General features: G+C 37.6%; 1 protein-coding gene across 1 annotated transcript; it reads left to right on the top strand.

Annotated features, from left to right (window-relative positions):
• Positions 1-1239: 1239 nt before the first annotated feature.
• On the top strand, positions 1240-21436 carry smad1 (SMAD family member 1). Its single transcript, XM_065295733.2, has 7 exons — positions 1240-1365; positions 8608-9200; positions 11530-11808; positions 12997-13113; positions 19031-19252; positions 19598-19854; positions 19972-21436. The coding sequence occupies exons 2-7, from the start codon at positions 8801-8803 to the stop codon at positions 20113-20115; spliced, it is 1419 nt and encodes a 472-aa protein (XP_065151805.1). The 5' UTR covers positions 1240-1365; positions 8608-8800; the 3' UTR covers positions 20116-21436.
• The last annotated feature ends 1433 nt before the right edge of the window (positions 21437-22869 follow it).

Raw genomic sequence — 22869 nt, forward strand, 5'->3', positions numbered from 1 at the left:
GCATAAAATAAAAAAGATGTAAATGAGATAGGAATGCGGCTTCTTTAAAATTAGACGTCACACAAATAGAAAAAAGACACATTAATATAAAAACTACAAACATAATAAGCTATGATGATGATGAAAGTTGCACTTTCTGTAATAAAAACGAAATGACCTTTACAAATGTATTAACCTTTGTACGACTAATTTCTTACTTATTAAAACCGTCTTTAATTCTGCATATTTGTTGAAACACACTCTCATCTCGCAGTGTTTTCCCAGATTTCACATTCACGTGCAGCTTACTCGCGCCTCACTCAGACATTCTGTCGCCAAACGCGTGACGCAATACGCGCTAGCAGCACTACTCTTGATGGTCTCCTTCCGCCGCCGCGCCACAGGACAACATAGATTCGTCATTATTCACACTCACCAACAATATGAACCTATATAGCTCGAACTGTTAAATACAAAAAAGAGTTTAAATAAAAATGGACGGATAAACGGATATCTTTAAATTAGCTACTGAAAAACTAAGCTGTGGAATCCCACAAAAATTATCCTGGAATTCGGTAAATTATTTAGTTGTGCATGTGATATTAGAAAACAAATGGGGAGAAGTGCGACTACACATAAACAATAAAGAAGAATCAATCTCAACTCAGGACCTCATGTCTTTATTTATTTTGCATTTATTTATTTTGGTGATTATTTACGAGTTTTTAGTTTTTTTTATTCATGACATTAATTTATAAACGAGTTTAAAAGTCAAACAGAAACTGATTTGCTTTAAATATTTAAAGATAAATTGTTATTATTTACTCACTGTGTTTCTATAAGATTTTACATTTTATCTTCTTACAATAGAAACTGAACAATACAACAACAAAATATTCACTGTGTTACTTTTAACATTTTAGGAAACATTTTTTGTTATTTTACTTTCTTACTTTTAACTTGCTGTTTTTTTAGTTTAACGTCGTTTAAATTTCTTTTACGAAATGTTTTATTTAGTTTCTTAAGCAATTTACACGTACTATACTGCTGAGAGATAACTTACACTACATTAGTTTATGCATGAGAAGTTGCATAGCTATAGCATAATAGGCATACTATTCCTATAGTCCTACCCAGGGCAGTGTCATAATAGACCACAGTCTGGGCTCCTCTAGCCAAGAAAGACTAGGCTACACTGTTACATAATACAGTGCTTTGAAAACTTTCAATGTGTAAAAAATAGGACTTGTTACCCGCGCACCGCCCAATGCCGCGGTGTGATATGAGTTTAGTGCGGAGGGTGCGGCGGTTCGCGACACACTGACGCCAGGCGCGAGCACATCGAGTTGGACCGTATGAATGCTTTGAAGGAGCGCTTTGCACAAGGTATTGTTAACTTTACTCTTCTATTTAACAAACGCGTCAACAAACTCTGAAATTAGACACTTTGCGCTCTCTACATTGATTTTACACGAATGCACAATTTGAAACATCTTAATCAGTCTGAAAGGTGCGTAATAAAGCATCAAACTTGGTCGTTCTTCAGAATAACTTAAGAAAGTAAATTACGGAGCATTTGTTATGCGTCAACATAATGCGTATTCTTATAACCCTGCTGTTTTCACTGTTTATGCTGTTTGTTTTGCATCAAGTAGAATTTTGTTGGAATGTCACATGATGCACATCTTTTGCTGCTGATCTCTTTCTATTAGTATAGGAACGATCAGATTCAATAAGTCTTGTTTAATACATGTATGTGTGTATATATACTTTATATTCCATCATTCAATTTAATTCCAGCAGTGATTTTTGCATCTACAAATGCTTTTAAGTCTGTTCAGTCATTCCTTCCTACATATTTCATTCATTACACTTCTTTTATGCTTTACCACCCACTTTGGTTTATTTTCTTGGAGGGGAAAACATGTTTTATGGGAAGATTGCTCAAAAGGGCAATAATTCATACACATCATTTGCTGGGACAGTGAATATTTGCCCCAGTACATGATGAATGCAGAGCCTATGAGACCTGAGCCAGATTTCCTGACATCATTGAAGATGACATATCAGATTACTCAAAGGACAGGAATTTGTCCTTGTCCATGATTTACTTGAATTGTTTTATTTTCACATAAGTGTATGTGATAGTGTGCATTTTTGACTTAATAGTTGAATGTACTGTGTTGTTGAAATATCAACATATAGCGCTGGTGTTGATAAAAAAATTGACATTTGTCTAGTCGTTCAGCATTAAAGTGTTAGGCTACAGATTGTTGAGATAAATCCTTAAAATTTACCTTACCTACTTCATGTCAATATATTATCAAGTAGATCACATAGATATCAAGTTTATGTGTGCTTTGGATTACACTGGTATTGTTTGGTTAATAAGCTGTTTTCATAATGTAACTATTAGGAAGGGGATGTCATATGTCCTCATATGTCCTAACAATAAATAAATAAACTAAAAATGGAAAAAATCATAAAAATACCATAGTAATACATGTAAATATTAAATATTGGTCATTTAAAAACCTTATCTGAATATTTAGGAATATACCTTATCATTTATGCACATTTATTGCCACATCGAAATACAGGTGTAATGGTGAGTAAAAATTGACTCAAAACATGCTTGCTCAACATAAAAATAAGTATGAATGTATTTATGTGATAAAATAGTATTGATTATAAACCTTTGCTATAAATTTAAGAGATTTAACAAACATTTTTTTTACAGATGAAAAAAAGTATCCACACAATTGCTTTCCATATGTGCAGCTGGATGATTTTTTTATATATACATATGGCTAATATCTGTAAGGCTTTGCAAAGACTCACAACCAACTGCGTTCAAACGATTAGCCATCAATTTAGGGAGCATTAACTGTTGTGCGTGAACCTTTGGCCTGTTTGATTTAAATGTGGCATCACAAGGAGTTGGAAGTGCACTTCTGCACACTCGAAGCGTATCTGTCTCTATCGCTCCTCTTTCTCTTCCTCTTTTTCCCTCCCTCTCCATTTGTCCAACCCCTAACTCTTTTTTATTAGAGAACATCGCAATTGAGCTGGTGCTTAATGGAGGGCCCCAGTTTCAGCCCTTGATAAATAATGTAAGTTCTTTATAACGCAGAGTCCCCTGGGAGAGCCGAGAGAGCATCATTACTGCCTCCTAAATTGATTAACGGCACTGAAGCAGCGCAAAATGATACATGGAGATGATGCGGGGGGTCAGGGCTGTCAAAGTTGCGTGATGGGAGCCACATTAGCCCTGCCCGCCGCACCAGCGCTCAAGCTAATGCTAATATTTACATGCACTCAGGCCTGGAGAGCACCAGCTAAAAAGCGCAATGATTGCGTTTTAATGGCTGCCCTGCATTGCAAATGTGGAACCGAAGCTGGCATTTCGGTCCATCGGTGCAATTTTTCAAACAGCAAGTGCTGTGTCAGGCTCTCAATTTACTGAAATGGCCATTTTACACTCATATGTCTCTACCGAGCCAAATTTTACCATGTCCTCTTCAACTTGCAGTGCACTAGATGGTTGCCTGGTGGGTAGTGGCCCATACAGTGAACCTTTTTGTTACGGTGCTCTTGCAATGATTGCAGCTTGCCTTTAAGCAAAATAAGGAACTGTTGTTTTGACTGGGCTCCAGACACCTCAACTATCATTGTCTGAGGTATCAATACAATGGTATATTGACCTTTTATCTAAGTGTGTGGTCAGTCTAGTGGTCAGATTTTATTAATCCTCAATAATTTGTATAAATTCTCCTGACAACAACATTCTTTGCATGCCAGAGTCTTGAATATTTGGACTGTAGAATTCTGCTTAAAATGTGAAAAGAAATTGAATTAAATTAAACAAGGGCAGTTGAACTGCAATTTGGAGACAAGTTAGTGGCCGTCATAAATTGAATGGTAAAAAACAAACAGACAGGGAAACATCACTTAACCCAAGAACCTGGTGTGTTAACACACAACCTATGGGAATACCCGATCTATGATTTGTTTGGGTAAGAAAGGGGTGCTTTTAACATGTATGACAGATTCCCTAGGGGAACAGCTGCATGTGCGTTTGAGTTTGAAGTGCCTTGTAGCCTTTGACAAAGAAAAGCTCAGACGGCCTGTGATACACAAGGATAAAGAGGCTCTTGATCTGTCAAGGAGATACTTGTAACAGTCACACACAGGTGTGACTTTACCCCCCGCCCCCCACTCATACCCAGCAATGGTTTAGTCATCAGAAAAAAATTGTGTGTCGTAACAAGTTTCCTGTAATTTGAAACTGTTTGTTATTGTTTTTGCAAAAGCAGGTCGGTGGTTTATTGACTTGATGTGCTATAGTTTACACATTAATAATCATGATGAAAATGACTAGCTTTGTGCTTGGTTTAATTAACTGACTGAAAAGTTCAATTTAGGCCATTAGATTTTATATAAGGCCAATACACATGAGCCCAGTTAGTTGAGAAAAGCCAATTAAGGTGTCAGACTCAATTAAAGATACACTCCACACACATTGATTCATTGACCGATCTTCCATGAAGTCTTTGAAAATTCCCCACATATTTACTTCACTTAACAACTCTGAGGAAGTTTGCTATAAATACTTACAAAGCATCACAGAAACTTTAACCCCTATTAGCTCCAAATAGCATCTGTTATTTAGAGAAACCTAAGATTAATAAATTATTCTATAATTCATCATCTCAAATGAAAGTTTTTACTTTGATAAAGGTTAGTTTGTGATCTGCTTTTTCCCACTGCCTGGCTCATCTCCCTGACAACAGCAGAAGTCCCAAGTTTTTATATGAGCTTTTGGCTGCGAGATGGTGCTAAATATAGGAGAGACTTTTTAGCCTCGCTGTCGCTGTGGTCCATGATAACAGCTACTACTCCCGCCTTTCCTGGTTGTAAATAGCACCTGTTTTCATTGAATGACTCTAAACTATTATGTGTCCTTCCTCAGCCACCATAGAAACAACATTCAGTCCAGCCATGCTGGTTTAGTTTATTCAATTTACATGCAAAATATATCTTAACAGCCATGTAACCAATAACAAACTTGTTGTCACTCTGTAATATTTTATTGCATTATTCAGGAATAATTCACCAAAAAATGTCTACCTTTCCAGAACCATGTTGTTGAGTGCAGACACCCTACTGTAATGAGCTCCAAAATGGAAAATTTTAAGTATCATAAATATGAATAAATATTGTAAACAGCATTTAAAGCATTCTGAAAACATAGCATAGCTCTGTCTCACTTTTTGTTAAGATTACAACACATGACACAGTCCCTTCACTTTCATTGTACAGAAAGGGGTGTCAGCACATTTTTCAAAAAGGAAAGGAAATAAATATTGTAACAGTGTGAGTGGAACTAAATGATGAAAAATAAAATTTGAGGTAAACAATTAAAAGGCATTTGTGTTGTAATACTTTGCATTCATTGTAACCTATACCAGACAAGCTTTCTAAAGTGAAACAGTAGCCGAGGGCAGCCACACTCACCGAGGACAACATTATTCTTAGCACTCAGCATAGTTGAAATAGCTGCTCTCTGATGTCACCTTACTTATCTAGTGTTGATGCTCCAGAACAGTCAATGGAAAACACTTAACTGCCACTCAGACAATGAAACAATACAATAGTGTCTCGTTATGCCATGCATAAACCTTACCATTAAAAAATATATAAAGTGTTTATCAAACGCCTTTATCATGCTGATATGTCACGTCAATATTTAGTGGCTTAAATTCCAATTAGAGGTTTCTGTTTCAGTTTTCAAACATTTTCTATTGTTCGGTATAGGTGCAGTTTTTAGAATTTCAACATTCAGAACATAGAAGTATCACATCTGTAATATTGTTTCTTTCTAATCAATGTGCACATGAACATTTAAATAAAATCAATATTATTTGTTCTTTGATGAGCCTTCCCTTCTCCATTTTTTGGGTATTGCTTTTAGTTTGTGCATTTTAATTCACAGAATTTCTACAAAGTATGTTGTCTCCCAAAAACACGCAAAACACATATTTTCCTTATCTAAAATAGAAAACATGAGTATATGATATTTTTCTGATGTCTGGACTCTTTCATCAGGGGTTTGGCTTTAGGAAAATATAAACAGATAATAAATAGAGGTCGACCGATAGTGGATTTTATCGATACCGATAACAAAGTTGTTCCCTACTTGCAGATAGCTGATTAATCGACCGATTAATACGGATACTAAATAAAAAACGAACATAACAATCAAAGTAAAACAGTGCTGAAATGTATTACAAAAGTAATAAAACAACATTACTGAACCATGAATGTGCTAAAAAATAAAATAAAACTATATATGAATAAGTAAGTAAATATTTCTGTGAAATATTCCCACTGGTAAAATTGAAATTACATAAATGTATATTATATGTGTAATCTTGTACTTTATTTGCTTCTGTATAAACATTTAAAGATTATCTAATCAAAATAACTAATGATGTTTTGCAGTTATGATAAAAAAGAACTGAAATCAGATTTTGATTAGTTGGATATGTAAGCCGACAGCTGCATATACACTCACCTAAAGAATTATTAGGAACACTATATTTATACTGTGTTAGACCCCCTTTCGCCTTCAGAACTGCCTTAATTCTATATGGCATATAACCTATATTCAACAAGGTGCTGAAAGAATTCTTTAGAAATGTTGGCCCATATTTATAGGATAGCATCTTGCAGTTGATGGAGATTTGTGGGATGCACATCCAGGGCACGAAGCTCCTTTCCACCACATCCCAAAGATGCTCTATTGGGTTAAGATCTGGTGACTGTGGGGGCCATTTTAGAACAGTGAATGCATTTTCATGTTTAAGAAACCAATTTGAAATTATTCGAGCTTTGTGAAATGGTGCATTATCCAGCTGGAAGTAGCCATCAGAGGATGGGTACAAGGTGGTCATAAAGGGATGGACATGGTCAGAAACAATGCTTAGGTAGGCCATGGCATTTAAACAATGCCCAATTGGCACTAAGTGGCCTAAAGTGTGCCAAGAAAACATCCTCCACACCATTACACCACCACCACCAGCCTGCACAGTGGTAACCAGGCATGATGGATCCATGTTCTCATTCTGTTTACGCCAAATTCGACCATGATTCTACCATCTGAATGTCTCAACAGAAATCGAGACTCATCAGACCAGGAAACATTTTTTCAGTCTTTAACTGTCCAATTTTGGGAGCTCCGCGAGAGCGTTTCAAAATAATTTGCCCATGGTGACGCGTCTCTTGGTTGTTCATGGTTTATGGTTTATCTGTGTGTGTACCAGCATGCGTGTGTAAAACAGAGGATGCACACTACAATCGGTTCGTGCAGCATTAAAAACCTCCTGCCACGGAACGTGGATAAAGCTTGGTGCTGGTGGTCTGACTGACTATAATTAATTGCGTTTAATGATTTAAACGCATCAATGATTTATTAATAGCATTAGTTTACACGTTAACACTGCCAGCCCTGCCAGATTTTTGTGTAATGTTAAGCTACACCTGTCAAAACTTAAAAGAACCAAATAATTGTACAATTTCAAGCCTCTTGCTTTATTTACAATGAGGATGCTATGCTACACCATCTGCTAACTTCAAAAGAAGTGTGAACTTACACATTGTGTGCTCTTATTTCCCTTCCAATTACTATGAATGCTGGCGGATGAATGGCTGCCTTGGGATCTTTCTGAATGGGCACTTTTATCCTTATTCTAAATGCATTTCCTCTTTATTCTAGGGATAAGGAAGGCTCCTATTCCTAATGTGTTTTAGTTTATTTCTTTTGGGCTTTTTTGGTTATCTAGAGCTAGGGCTGGACGATACGGCAAACATTTCTATCGCCTGTATACTTCTAAATTTTGATTGATAAAGTATAAATCCGTTAACAGTATGAAGGAAAAAAGCCTCGGGATAAACTGAAAAAATGCCCACAAAAAATGTCTGTACCTACAAACTTCTGAACAAATTAATTTGCCAATAAAGCCTCCTATAACACAATATAATAACACTGATATGATTTGACGCGAGGTATAGATGAATGATTTAACGTAGTAATTCAACAGCCATGGGACGCTGTAATGTATACTGAAATATCGGAAACCATATCACAGTTATTGAAAAAAAAATGCATATATACCGAAAAAATATATTGATATTGAATTATTTTCCTGTCCTATCCAGGACCTTCGAAAAATGTAACAATTGTAGTCCTTCAAATTGTACATACAGCATCCTTACACATGTAGAAATGGAAGTGAGTCAAGACATTGTTCATTGCTGTAAAGCATCACTCAGCAACGTGTCATGCCAGTGTTGGTGTAGCGTGTGCCATTTGAACACATCCCACTTTCCATATGCTGAAAGCCATTTTGAGAACTTACCATAGAGCGGATGTAATTGGAAGCTCTGCTCTGTGACTCCGTAGGCAGCCATTCCGAGAAGCCATAACTAAATGATGTCATCACAATGTTCTCAGGGTAGATGATGTATTGTCTCATTTGCTCTGGTTTTGTGGCGTTACTGTCAGAACTGGTATCTTCTAAACAGATCCAAATAATCAAACTGACTGAGCTGTCTATCTCTCTACAGATACACTGGATAATCTTGGCTAGCTGTGGAACAACACATCTTTTAACACTCCCTGTTTCACCCCACTTGAGTTTTTGATACTCTTGGGGAAGGCAGAGCAGGGTTTCCCTTGTTTCTTGGTCATAGTCATCAAAACCCTAGACCCCTACAGAGAAACTGTGACAGTGTTAACTGGGGCGCACGTGGCGCCACAATGAACGTCACCTCGCTCTTTTCCTTTACCAGCCCAGCGGTCAAGCGATTGCTGGGATGGAAGCAAGGCGACGAAGAGGAGAAGTGGGCAGAGAAGGCAGTGGACGCACTGGTCAAGAAGCTAAAGAAGAAGAAGGGTGCCATGGAAGAGCTGGAGAGGGCCCTCAGCTGCCCTGGTCAGCCCAGCAACTGTGTCACTATCCCTCGCTCGCTGGATGGTAGGCTTCAGGTGTCACACCGTAAAGGGCTACCTCACGTCATCTACTGTCGCGTGTGGCGTTGGCCTGACCTGCAGTCCCACCATGAGCTCAAGGCCTTGGAGTGCTGCGAGTTTCCCTTCGGATCTAAGCAGAAGGATGTGTGCATTAACCCTTATCACTACAAGAGGGTCGACAGTCCAGGTGAGTGAGCTGAGAGCCAAATATATACATTTTGCTAGTGAGTATAACTTTCCTGTAAAACCATGCTGTGTTGTTTTAAGGTTGGTTAAAATATGAACAAACCCAACCAGTGGGATTAAATTAACCTGTTGGGTTGTTTCAAAACAGCATGCTAGGTGGTTCGGTCAAATATGGACATTTTCTAGGTGTATTTAAGCATAGGTTTTTAAGGTTTATTAACAGTTGAGTGTTTCCATATGTTACCCAACCATGGTTGTACTTCACAGAACAACATTTGCTCTGTTGGAATATTTTGTTTGGAATAATAATTTTTTTGTATCAGTGCATTTTGGATATGATCAGGTGGACAAGGCTAAACAAATATATGCAGGGTTTGAATGCTTTTAGATTACTTAATCCACTTTTGGGGTTTGTTGAAAATACTGGGATGTGCTTGGATTAAAATTAAAGTGTATGTAAAGAAGTGGTGCGATTAAAATCTGAGTGTTTGTGAGAGCGCTTGAGACAGATATTAATACCAAATGTAAATGTAGTCTTTCTTAAGGATGACTTTTTTTGCTGAAACAAAATTTGAATTTTTGAGAAATATATGAAATTGCTTCAACTGCGTTCTCATTCCTGCTGTTAAAAGTTTTATTTAAATAAGGAAGAACATGGGAGCAAATCCTGATCACACCAAACGTGCTTATGGCAGTTGCATGCGCCTTTTTTGAATGATTTTCTATTGGCAGTGAGGGTAATGTGCGCCAAACACCTTGCGTTTTTTGCCGCCTGCCGCAGCATGCGCTTTTGAACGAGCACCGAGAGCGGAAAAGTGCCCAACGTGCGGGTTTGTGCACCTCTCACCCTCGATCAAGGTCAGAGCAAGCGTCCTCTTTTGTAAGTTTTTGCTAATATGACAGTTAACAGCAAAAGAGCACTCACGCTTCAATATTTGATTGACAAGACAGCTGACTCTGTGGTTGCCTAGCAATAAAAAAAGTTCTGCCGCGCTTTGCGTTTCCAAGCGTTTAAAGCGCTTTTGGTGTGATTGGCCTCTTATGAAACATATAGCCCATATGTAGCGTAATCCATGAATGCTTTTCCATTTCCATGGTTCCTCCAGATGGTCTTACTTTTTCTGTCCTCTCCCTTCCATATCTGTCTCTCTGGCCTCCGCCAGGTGTTTTTCTCTTTTGTTTGATCTTGATACCGCATGACAGAATCTGGTTGCATCAAAACCTTCAGTTCTCTGTGTGTGTCTTAATAGAAAACAAGAACATTTCCTTACCTCTTCTTATGGTAAAAGAATGGACTTCAAACGCACAAGCCCTCTTTTTGTTGGCTAAGCAGAAGATGAGGGTCAGCTGACAACACAGAAACAGCTGTCCACAGTATGTGTGTGTGTGTCTGTGTGAGTGTGTGCGCATTATGAGAGCAGGAGCAGGAAATTCCAGGCGGGGGCAGAATGAGGGCTTTGTTCGGTCTGTGCATGCTTGTGTGTGTGTATGTGTGTGTATTTGTTGGCTGCAACAGGCGAACATGTGGCTCCATAGAGGAAGATTTTTACAGGAACTCCTGTCACACACACAGACAATAGCAGGAAAGAGCGGTTGCCCGCCTCGCACACGCTTGTTTAGTGCGGGATTGTTGAATGTCTGGACACCTGCCTTTCTCTTTCTCTAGAAAAAAGGCAGGACGGTGATTGTCCAGAGCAATTGTTTAGCAAAAGTAGATCCTTAAAATATAAGTCTCCACTATTTTTTTAATGTTGCCACTTGCGTCAATGGAAACGTCACAGTCCAAACTATTAGCTTGTCTAAATAAAAAATAAAACAACGTGGGGAGCGAAGACAGGAAGATGTTAATAGATCCACTTTAAAACACAGCTGTTAGCATATTTTATAGTGATGAGAAGTCTGATTCATTTCCAAGAACCGGTTTAAAAAACGGTTCACTAATTCTTTTACAATCGGATAAAAATAAACTCAAGCACATTCACATAAAGTAATGTGTATGCGCATATTCTTGATTTACATGTTATTCTGTTAAATAATAATAATAATAATGATCATCATCAGGTGTACAGGTGCACGATATTAATAGATCTTTGATACTCTGACAGAAACCATTCCCAAATCAGTGTACTGTTTTTTTTTATATTGGGCGCGTAGTTCCTGAAGGCAATATTAAAGTCACATGTTTGAGTTGTTTATTGTTAAATACATGATATGTATCAAGTTTCTAACTGCATAGCATCAGATTAACATTCAGTAGATTCTTGCTTTACCTACTTCGTATGGATTTGTGGACTGCTCATAACTGGCATTTTTCTTCTTCATTTCTACAGTATTGCCGCCAGTACTGGTGCCACGAAACAGTGAGTTCAATGCTAAACTCTCCATGTTGCCACGTTTCCGCAACCCACTGCACCAGACGGAGCCCCTCATGCCTCATAATGCCACATATCCTGACTCCTTCAACCAGCAGCCAGCAAACGCCCCTCCCTTTACACCAAACTCACCAACCAACAGCTACCCTAGCTCGCCCAACAGCGGCACAGGCAGTACTGCCACATTCCCCCATTCACCATCCAACTCGGACCCAGGCAGCCCATTTCAAATGCCAGGTGAGACCTAACAGGAATTATTCTATGCATTCTTAAAATGTCTTGCTCTTTTCTGCACAGCTAGCAATTTTGCATTTAAAAGACGTCTGATAGCCCTTCAAACACAGCCCAGACATCTAGGCTAAAACCAACCTGATCTCACGAATTTCCGAGATAGTCACAGAATTTTTTGCTAATTTTTCTGTGCCATTCTCACGGATCTCCGCATTTTTATGAGGCCCTGCCATGGACTTTCTCATTCTCACGGATTGGTTACTAAACTGTTTTGTCCTATTTTCTTACCATTGTCACTCCGGTTTAGGGTTAGATTTACATAAAATGACATCTCTACCCCAACCTAACTCTAACCCCAACACCAGGTGACAATTTTTTAAAGTTTAGAAAATATAAAAGTATACTGTAAATCAGAAAAAAGTATAAACCAATACTTAAAGTGACATACTAACGCAAACACCAAATCTTACCCTAAACTGAAGCAACAATGGTTTGAAAATAGGAAAAAACAGTTGAGTAACCAATCCACGAGAATGCCACGGAAAAGAAAGTTTGTGGCAGGGCCACGGAAAAATGCGGAGACCCGTGAGAATGCCACGGAAAAATTAGCAAAACATTCCGTGACTTTGTGAGATCATGTTGGCTAAAACTGACATGGGCTATCAGTGAAAATGTAATAGATGTCTAACCATAGCCCGAAATAAAACAAATAAAACCAAACATCATCTGATGATTGTTGACTTTGCGTAATTGATAAAACGTCAGACGCAAAAAACAACATTTAATTTTATTTTGGCTAGAAGTGGGTTACTCATAGCCAGGCTGTATCAGGTCTATAGTTAACATAGATGGTAAAATGATGGCTATTGCTTGCTGGGTGTACCACAAAAGATTTCAGTGTATGTTTTAAGACGAAAACTGGAAAGTACCATGGTGGTACCATTGTGAAACGGTTTTATTATATACCTCCAACATTGTATTGAGATGGTGCTGTAAGGTACATTAAAGAATACCATTGTATATATAGTCAGAATATATAGTATGTGTGTAGTCATATATTTTGCTCTTTTTAAACTCATTTTAAGTCAAAAGAGCACTTTGTGTATACCAAATAAATAGATTATTGTAACTTATAAAGAGGCATGCTCATTTTTATGTTTTGTAATGTTTTATCTTTGGGTATCGTTCCAATAGAATCCCCCCCACCTGCTTATATGCCCCCAGAGGAGCCAATGACACAGGACTGTCCTCAACCAATGGACACAAATCTTCTAGCTCCAAACATGCCTACCGAAATCAGCAACCGGCCAGGTATACTCCACGTGACTACATGACAAAAATATAACCACACTGAGTTTTAGCAAACATATCACACATCCTTACACCCTGACTTGGGCTGTCAGCAGCTGCCGGCCCACACTGCAGGTGCAGGAAGTCCACACACAAACATACACTTCCACACATACACGGTCACACACAGTCTGCCTGTTTGTCCCTAATATCTGGTTTATCTTGGGGCCAATAATGTGGTGTGGTTTTAAACAGAAGTCACTCAAAAGTATAACATCAGCAAATAACTATTAAGCATCTCTATAGATATTCTCTTTGTTATTATTACCGTCAACTGAGAGTACCAAAAGCTTGAAATGAACGGATCAAACATTGTAAACCTGTTCAAACCATAATCATTGAAATGTCTCCTTACAAAGCACATTAAATACACAAAAACTTTAGAGTTGCAGAAATTGGCCCAGAGGAGGTGGGGACAGTGTTGAAACATTTGTGGAAATCGCTTTACAGTCAAAGTTTTGGTATGCAAGTACAAGCTGCATCCTGTGCGAAACTGTAGTCGCACTTCCATTGTAAAAGGCTGATGGGAATAAAGTAGACAAAACACCTGCAGCCCACTGCTGCACTGTCAGAGGAAGTTGGGAAAAAATATGACTCAGATAAACACATTTTACTTTTTTTGGGATCTGCCCAGTTGACACAGATTAGGTCCTCTGCTGGTAAGAGAGCTAGGCCTGTTTTATGCTTTGGTGGGATTTGATACAGGCAGATATGTGTTCAGCAAGTTGCTTGTGTTATGCTGATTCGGCTGTATTTTGTCAGCCCTTGATCGTTGAAATGTTATGACCAATCGCTGCAGCACATTACAAGAGTGTTACCATTAATGGCCTAGCAACAGTGACCTCATATAAATACGCTACTAAAATCGATATGCCTTCTGCTGTAAGTGATGAGACACATACAAATGCAAGTCATTTCTTTGGAGCGACAAGCAAGCTGTCTTATACAAACTGTAATAAAACATATGCAAATAAAATTTTGAAATTCGATAAAAACAATAAAACTGTCAAATTTCCACTACTGCATTTTAGTTAATTTTACCATGGGTGGGTTGCACCAACAAGATTTAGTCTTAAATCTGATTTAAATCAAGGCTTATTTAATAATTCTGTTGCACCAGACTTTAAATCTTGTTTAAAAAAAAATGGGTTACATTTAAACCGTCATTTTGATTCATGTTTAAATTTTACAGTAAACCTAGATTATCTTTAATCCTGTTGCTCCATTACTTTAAACTCTGTTTAAAATCTCAGTTAGAGATTAATTTGAAACTTACAACCGCAAGCGTGGTGGCGCTATTCAAATATGCGTTTATTATAATGTCTCAACAAAGTGAGTTTGGCATGTTTTGTTGGCTTTAAAGCATCAAGTCCAGGATATCCTCCCTATCCTACAGTACATACAAACACATCTTTTTTAAATACATGAGATAGAGGTTGATCGCTCAAAAAGAATATTAACAGCACCGGTGATAGCAAATGGTGCTCGTATACTGTGCTTCTCCTCTGTCATGTGCTTCAGTCAGGAACTGAAGAGCAGTGAAAAAACAGACACAACGGTGCTTCATGACAAATGCATCGACACATCATGTGCATGATGTCAGCTTTACCAGATATTTTCTTACATTGCTCCGGTAATCAATACAATATATTGTTTTAATAGATCATTAAATGTTTTAATTTGAATCCTTTAGATTACCGATGTATGTAGGTAGTGATTTATAATACAAATATTATACAAATATCCTTTGCCTGCATAAACTGTCAACATTGTTTCTGTTTATTAATAACACTGGCAAATTCATCATGGTAGACAAAATTAATCGCAGATGAATGTTTTAATAAAGGTTAAAGTTTTAATCTTCTTCCTTTATTTCTTTACCCCATTCCAGCATCTATAGCTATATTCATGGCGAGAACCAGTTAATCCACACACAAGTTTTATTAAGGCTGCGTTTACATTTTGCATTAACATGGGATCTCGGTGATCCGTTCACGCAGATCCGATCATCCGTATATCAGGACACGGCGCGTTTACATTTGTCACATAAATGTGGCTTCTGTATCTGGATGTGTGATCGGATCCCGTTCAGGGAGACGCGCGCTGGGTGGATATCTGTCAATCACAGATGGCTACAGTTGTCTTTCGCCACATGATTTAGGGTTGTCACGGTAACTGGAATCCCATATTGTACAGTGTTACTGAGAAGCAAACAGCAGAGAATAACTAGAAAATCCCAAAAACGTTGATGTTCACAATTAAAGCTTTATTTTTTTAGCTTTAAAGGCTTTATCTTTGTTTATCTGCAACGTCCGCGCCAGGATGCACGTTTCAGCCAACGTTACCTGAACTTGATTTTCACCCGCATGCTTTTCATCAACAACAAAATCCGTGTGAAACATGACCTTCCCGACTTTTTAGTCTGCCTGAATTCATACGTTTTTGATTTATGATTTACGAATATGATTGAACTAAAACAGCTAACGATTTCCTAAATTTCCTGTTCATGTCTCCCTCTATAGTCGTATAGTAATGTAATTTACAAACACATTTATAAGTAACTTACTTTGAATAAAACCAACATTGAATAAATGTATTTGGTTAATGTTATTATGGTTTGTAAGTGTTTTCAAGTAACTTAAAATGTGTTAAATGAGACAGAAACTGCTGACCGACCAGAAAGAAGCGCAACATTCACGTTGATATGTCACCACGGAAACTCAAACATTATAACGATTAGGGCTGCACGATTTGGGTAATTTTTCCCATTGCGGTTATTCGTGGTAATATTGCGATGTGCAATAATTGTGCAGCACTAATAACGATTTATTCAATTCTGCCATTAAATATTAAATCCCTCCATAAATAGTGGAAACATGTTAAACATATGCCTGAATAGGTTAAATACAGTCAACAGTGTAAAAATGCTTTTGTATATCGATTTATTTCAAGATACGTTTAAGCTAGCTAGCATTTCTCCACAAATATAAATTTGTGCGTCTCTCACCTGCGCTCCATGACATAACGTCCTTTATTTTTGACAGCTGTCAGTGAGATGAGATGATAGTGGGCGGGGTTTTGTGTGACGTTGGCCTGCAAAGCAGATACGATGTCTGGATTGCGTTTACATTACACTGAGATCCGATCACAAAGCGTCCTCGACTACCTCTGCATCAGGACACACAGATCGGATAACATTCTGAACACAAACGCGTTTACACTTTTCAATGTGTATGCGGACAACATCCGGATACAGGTCGCATGTTAATGCCAAGTGTAAACGCAGCCTCATCAGACAAGTTGATCCATACACAGGTTAGGGAAGGGACAATTTGGCATCTCCAATTTGCCTAAATTGCATGTTTTTGGCCTGTGGGAGGAAACCGGAGTACCTGAAGTAAACACACGCTAACATGGGAAAAAGTTTTAATATAAGATGTGTTAATCTTAAATTAAATTAAAACTAAACTTAGATCAACAACCCATAGATTAGCTCTAAACTCTGCACTGCTTTTAAAAGTGCAGTAAATTATTTCTCCCTTTGAATTAAGCCTTTAAAAAAATATGAGAACTTCGGGACAGATTTACTAAACGAGGCAAATTAGCATGAAAGCGCAATTCCAAAAAAGCACTGATGGGAGTGGTAATATCTGCAGGTTATTATTTTTAAAAAATGCAAATTAAATAAAACAGGCGCAACAGCTGATCTCCATAATGACCAACACAAACTACTTAAGGTGGTGGTATACTTTTTTCAGCATCCGGCTCGCACGCACATACGTCCGCGCACCTTTCCATGTATATTCCCCGCGGCTACACGCGGATGGCCTCGTTCGACATGTACGCAATACAAATTATCTTTTATTCAAATTATTACTCTACCAGGCCGTCAAGGCAGCACTGATTTGGTGACATTTACAGTACATTAAAACATTTAGGATAGGTGAATAAAGGTAGCTGATCCATCATCATTACACACAACTTTTAGAACAAACAACAAAAAACAAAGAACAGCATTCAAACATTAAAAATGCTCTACAGTTTCTGTTCTAGAAGTAAAAATTAAACAAGAAAAAAAAGTGTGTGCAAATGCTGTCTATTTTCTTTGTATAATTGTTTGTAGTGGAGTGTCCTGTCTCAATATTTTCACCCGCATGCGCTGTTGCACTGGCTCTCCTGATGACGAAAATGATGTCATGTGAATGGCACGCATACGCGGATGTCCCTAGTATACTCCGGGCTTAACTCTTTCCCCGCCAATGACGAGATTTTCCGTCTTTCCGCAATACCGCTATTATCCTTCCGCAACTTTTTTAACCCGGAAGAATTGCCCTATGGCAAGCTGCTGCATGTCCGTGTCTGTTTTAGAGATCGCTCTGAAATGGATCTCTATGAAAAGTCCGTCATAAAAATGGAATTATTTCTGCTTCTTGCTCAAAATCTACCTACCCATATTCAAAAGCTGATTGCAAAAGAACCACTAAAGGTAAGATGAAACGTTTTTTTTTTTTGTTTGAAAGCAGAGGGTCTGTTCTTTCATTTGGTATATTGTATGTTTATATATTTAAAGAAGAACATTTTCTGGAAGGCATTAAACTTTGGTGAAAATCATGAAAAACGCTGGCGCTGGCTGGCAACTTTTTTTAAAAACGCTGGCGGTGAAAGAGTTAAGAGCAGCGCAAATTAGGTCAGGGTCACAAATAAGCAGAGCTGATCTTGAGTTCAGCACCACGGACAATAATTGCAGCCATTTTAATTGCAAAGTAATTTAAGACATGTTTTTCCGAGTTAAATAATGCCAGTCATAACATAGTAAATCATGTTGCCTGAATCATTTAAATAATCTCCTCCTAAACATTTTGCTCCTGAAAGGGAAACTCCTAGAAATGCAATAAGGTCATTCGTGAAAATAACTAGACCACACCTTTTGAGTGCGAATTATCCACTGCCACTATCCACTATCTTTAGTAAATCCTGACAGTCGTTATTTAACCGCAAAATGATGGTTTGCATTGGCGCAAGGTTTTAGTAAATCTGACCCTTAGTTTAAGATATTTTATTTTGTGTGAAGCTTGTTGCCACAAGTTAATCATGGCTAGAGTTGGGTACTGAGCTCTGTACCTTAAAGAGCACCGACCGAAATTACGTTGGTACTACTGAGTACCGATTTACATTAAATCAGTCAGTACCAAATTTTGGTACCTGAGAATGGATCTAGGCACTGTGCAAGAGTTAGCTACAAAAGTTAGGTAGAGAAAGAAAGACCCTGTAACGTCAACCCTGCAACTTGTTCAGACACAACAAACAGGACAATGTGCTGTATCGTCATAAATGTATATCATTTTCACATGCTTTTATGCCTTTGCTTTTTTAAATATTTAAGCACAAGAAGATGTGTAATAGAGCCCAGTTAGCTACACATGTGCTGTTTGAGGAGTGTTTTGTGTGAGCAAATCTGCATCTCAAGGCTTGAGATAGCACGCAAATGCTAACAGAGCTCATATGTTTTCTGCATATTTATGCAAATTGATCTAAAAATGTCTGGAAAATACAGTGACCGAATTGGTAGCGAACCAGTAAAAATGTGAACGGTACCCAACCCTAATCATGCCACATTACCACCTTGGGTGTGCATTATTTCTTATAATTCAACTGCCCATCCTAAATTATTCCTTACATAGAAGATCTATATAAATCTAACAATGTCAACAGGTAAATGTCAGGGTTAGTTGTAGGGTAAGGGAAAAAACCTGATATTAAAACATGCCAAGTCTATAAGATATTCTCACTCATATGGTAAATCAAACCTTGGTCTATGTGTGTGCTTGTGAGTTATTTGTATTTACAATGATTAAATTCATCACCATCTTTTGTGCAGATGTTCAGCCTGTGGCCTATCAGGAACCCAAGCACTGGTGCTCCATTGTGTACTATGAGCTGAATAATCGTGTGGGAGAAGCATTCCTGGCGTCCTCCACCAGTGTGCTGGTGGATGGCTTCACCGACCCTTCCAACAACCGCAATCGCTTCTGCCTGGGTCTGCTGTCCAATGTCAACCGCAACTCCACCATTGAGAACACCCGACGCCACATTGGAAAAGGTATGATCAAATTAAAATTTCTCAATGCAAACATTTTAAAGACACTGTTTAATGCCATTTAATATACCATTCAATGTGCATATCGCAATTGTTTGCAATAACAGAATAATTGTAATAGATAAAAGAGTCTGGCACAAATGAATGTATGTTTGTGCTCTGACGTGTGGAAGATGATCAATAATCAAAAAGAAACTAAAAACATGTATGTTTATTATATAATTTTCATCGCATCATTTAGCAAGTTCTGCATATATATCACATTTTTCTTCAATTGGGTGCGGCTCAATTATATACAAACAAATTATTATTATTAATAATTATAATCATGTTTCCTCTATTTTACAGGAGTCCATCTTTACTATGTAGGTGGAGAGGTGTATGCTGAATGTTTGAGTGACAGCAGCATCTTCGTTCAGAGTCGCAACTGCAACTATCACCACGGTTTCCACCCCACCACTGTCTGCAAGATCCCCAGTCGCTGCAGCCTCAAAATCTTCAACAATCAGGAATTTGCAGAGCTCCTGGCACAGTCTGTCAATCACGGTTTTGAAGCTGTCTATGAACTAACAAAAATGTGCACCATCCGTATGAGCTTTGTAAAGGTAAACTAGACTAGATTAATGTGCAGTTTCTGAAATTTGTATAATTTTTTTGTATCTAATATTTTCTGTCAAATTTTTTAGATATAATGTGAAATCTGTTATCTGCTTGTTTTCCAGGGTTGGGGTGCAGAGTACCATCGGCAGGATGTGACAAGCACTCCATGCTGGATTGAGATTCATCTTCATGGTCCCCTGCAATGGTTGGATAAAGTCCTCACCCAGATGGGATCACCTCACAACCCCATTTCTTCTGTATCCTAGGCAGGGCTGATAAGAAGGCAATGGCTGGAGGAACCCTGTCAATCTAGGTTCCCATGGAGCAGTTGATTGGTTTAGGGAGGTTGGGCGGGTTTTGTATTTTACTTGAAGGCAGTTTGATTGGGGGCATAAAATTTGTCTGAAGAATCCTCAGTTCTTAGCTTGAGAGAATCTCAAAGATACTTGACAACTTTGTGTGACCAAGCATGTTAAACGATGAGGCCATCATACTTGTGGCAAGTATCATCTGTTGGTCTTGTGAAAGATATTGGGTTTTTAGCTGTTTGTTTTCATTGTTTTTTTAAGCATTTCTTTTCCTTTTCCAGTTTACATCTCAGTATTCCATTGGGGACAAAAGATCTGCATCGCAGTATAGAGGCTATTACAGAGTTGTACATATACAGAGTAGTGTTGGGTGGTCTTAGATGAATTCGTCTGGTAGACAAAAAAATTAGATAAACTAATTCAGAAATATTATGCTTTAAATGAACTGAATGGCATGCGGCTGTGTGAAGAAACGAGGTCAATTATGCAAAAATTCTTCCAGTCGTCTTTCTATGATATATCGGTCTTGGATAAAAGATTAAAATGTAGCAAAACGGACAAAAAATGTCTAATGTAGAAAGAAAAATGGATATATTTGAATACGCAACACTTTCAAATGGGAAAACGTATGGGGGTTAGGGCATGATTGTAGCGGGAAGGGGGGCATGAGCAAACTCATGCGTATGTTGCTCTACTTTTATCACAGTTGTGTTTGACTGAAGTAGTGTGTAAATGTACTTATTAGTAGAGGAAGTGCTGTGCAAAATCAGTTTTTTTGCAAGTGTGGTTTGATCCGCAGGATTGTAAGTCTATGATTTGTATGAGAGCAGAGGCAGGCATCGTTTACTTTGTCCATATGTTGTGCACTGTGCTGCACAAAAAAATGTCCTCTTTTTTGCCTGAGATGCTATGAATTGTCTGTTTTCATAAAAACACCCTTAGAAAAATATGCATAATTTTGTGTATTCTGCATTTTAGAGTAAAATAGTTCTAACTGGCACTAGTGATATTGTTTTGTAAAAAATTCGCTTTTTGATTAACATGCTTTCAGATTTTTTATTCCTAGTGAAATCCCATCCACTGTTAAAATGTAAACATTTTTGTATTTTTTTGAAGAAAATATATTGTTGTCCTTCATATCTGCACTTTCATAAGTGGCTTCTTGTCTGTTTGTCTCTTTTTTGTTCTGTTCTTGCTTGTACTCTAAGAAAACAGTTTTATTCCATGAATATCAAGGCTCTACCCGAAGAATCAATAAAGTTGTTTCATTATCACTCTCTTTTGATGTTTTAAGTTAATGTTAACAAAATTCTCTTTGAGTGGGCTTAGGTTTTTTAAATACTTTGCACCTGTTGAATGGCAAATTTATTATGTAAGTGTAGGTGCCCATTATGCAGCTTGTCATTAATGATGTTTTATGAACATAAATGCAGTACTCACACAGCATGATTTTTTTTAATAATATAGCATAAACAGATTAACAGATGTATTTTATTATAATTTTTAACTAGAAATATGTAAGTGGCTATTTGTTAATCTGAAGATAATGTTTACGTAGACTAGAATCTTGTCTTATGATCTTGTTGGTAACAGCATCAAAAACAGTATGTACAGGGCAATCTTTAAGACTGTGTAAACAGCCCCCTCTAGTGTCAATGATTGTTGAACAACTATGTACACCGTAGTTTAACAAGAGTATTGCTGTAGTCTACATGCTCCGTGTGAATCTTAAACAATGTACTGACCTTTAACTTTAATCCTGAGGTTTTACAGTATAATGCAAGCTGTTTCTTTTGTTGCATCTTAAAGAAACAAATGTTTCCTGTAATTACCTGTGATGGCATCTTCATTCGGAGATGTGATGAATACCATTGTAAATCATTTTTTTTCCAATTCACCACACAATATACTATATGCTCACCAGCCTCAATTTGATTGGAGAAACAAAGCTTTTCGAAGCTTCGAAACAATTTAACCAATTGCTTCGAAAAGTGATTCGTTTGATCGAAGCTCTCGAAATATGACGCCACCTGCTGGTGAAAACGTTGTAAAAGCAAGATCTCAGTCAAAACATTTGACACTTTTTACACAAATAATTTCAAGATTTTACTAAAAATATGTTTTTAGGAAAAAAATATTTTAACTTAACTTAGAGCCATTACTTAAAAGTGTTTTTTTGTGTTGTAGATTTATTTAGGGCAAACATTTCATTAACACTTTAACCCCCCTTTTAATTATACACATGTTTGTAATTAAATATGTCTATAAACAAAAAGTAGGCAAAATATCAGTCTGAAGGATGATGAACTTGTATAATAAAACTGACCCTAGGTGAATCATCGGATTTTCGAAACGTTTCGAAACATAGCTATATGACGTAATGAAGCCTCGTTTGCTAAAATCACGTGACTTGGCCTGTTTGAAACACGTTAGGCCTGTTCGACCATAGACAGTAAAAGAAATGGACACAGCGACCAAAGATATGTATAAAGGCTAGATGGCTTACCGCTGAGTCCCTAATGGCATCACCTGGCGGCCATCTTAGGACAGGACGCTCGCTCACTCGTAGCATTGAGTTTAATGGTGAAGGTACTTTTAAATGACCATAACTTGCTCAATTTTCTACCGATTTTCAAACGGTTTGGTTTTTTACAAACGTTATTAACGTGGCTATAATACTGGATGCTTTGACATGTTTCATGATTTTTTTTA

The sequence above is a fragment of the Paramisgurnus dabryanus genome, chromosome 4 (assembly GCF_030506205.2).
Source record: "Paramisgurnus dabryanus chromosome 4, PD_genome_1.1, whole genome shotgun sequence".
Taxonomy (NCBI): Eukaryota; Metazoa; Chordata; class Actinopteri; order Cypriniformes; family Cobitidae; genus Paramisgurnus; species Paramisgurnus dabryanus.

Excerpts from the sequence above, each read along its gene's own strand:
- smad1 (XM_065295733.2), top strand. The coding sequence starts at position 8,801 with ATGAACGTCACCTCGCTCTTTTCCTTTACCAGCCCAGCGGTCAAGCGA. Across the intron at positions 11,809-12,996 it reads CAGCCCATTTCAAATGCCAG|AATCCCCCCCACCTGCTTAT; the intron begins GTGAGACCTAAC and ends TCGTTCCAATAG. Across the intron at positions 19,855-19,971 it reads TCCGTATGAGCTTTGTAAAG|GGTTGGGGTGCAGAGTACCA; the intron begins GTAAACTAGACT and ends CTTGTTTTCCAG.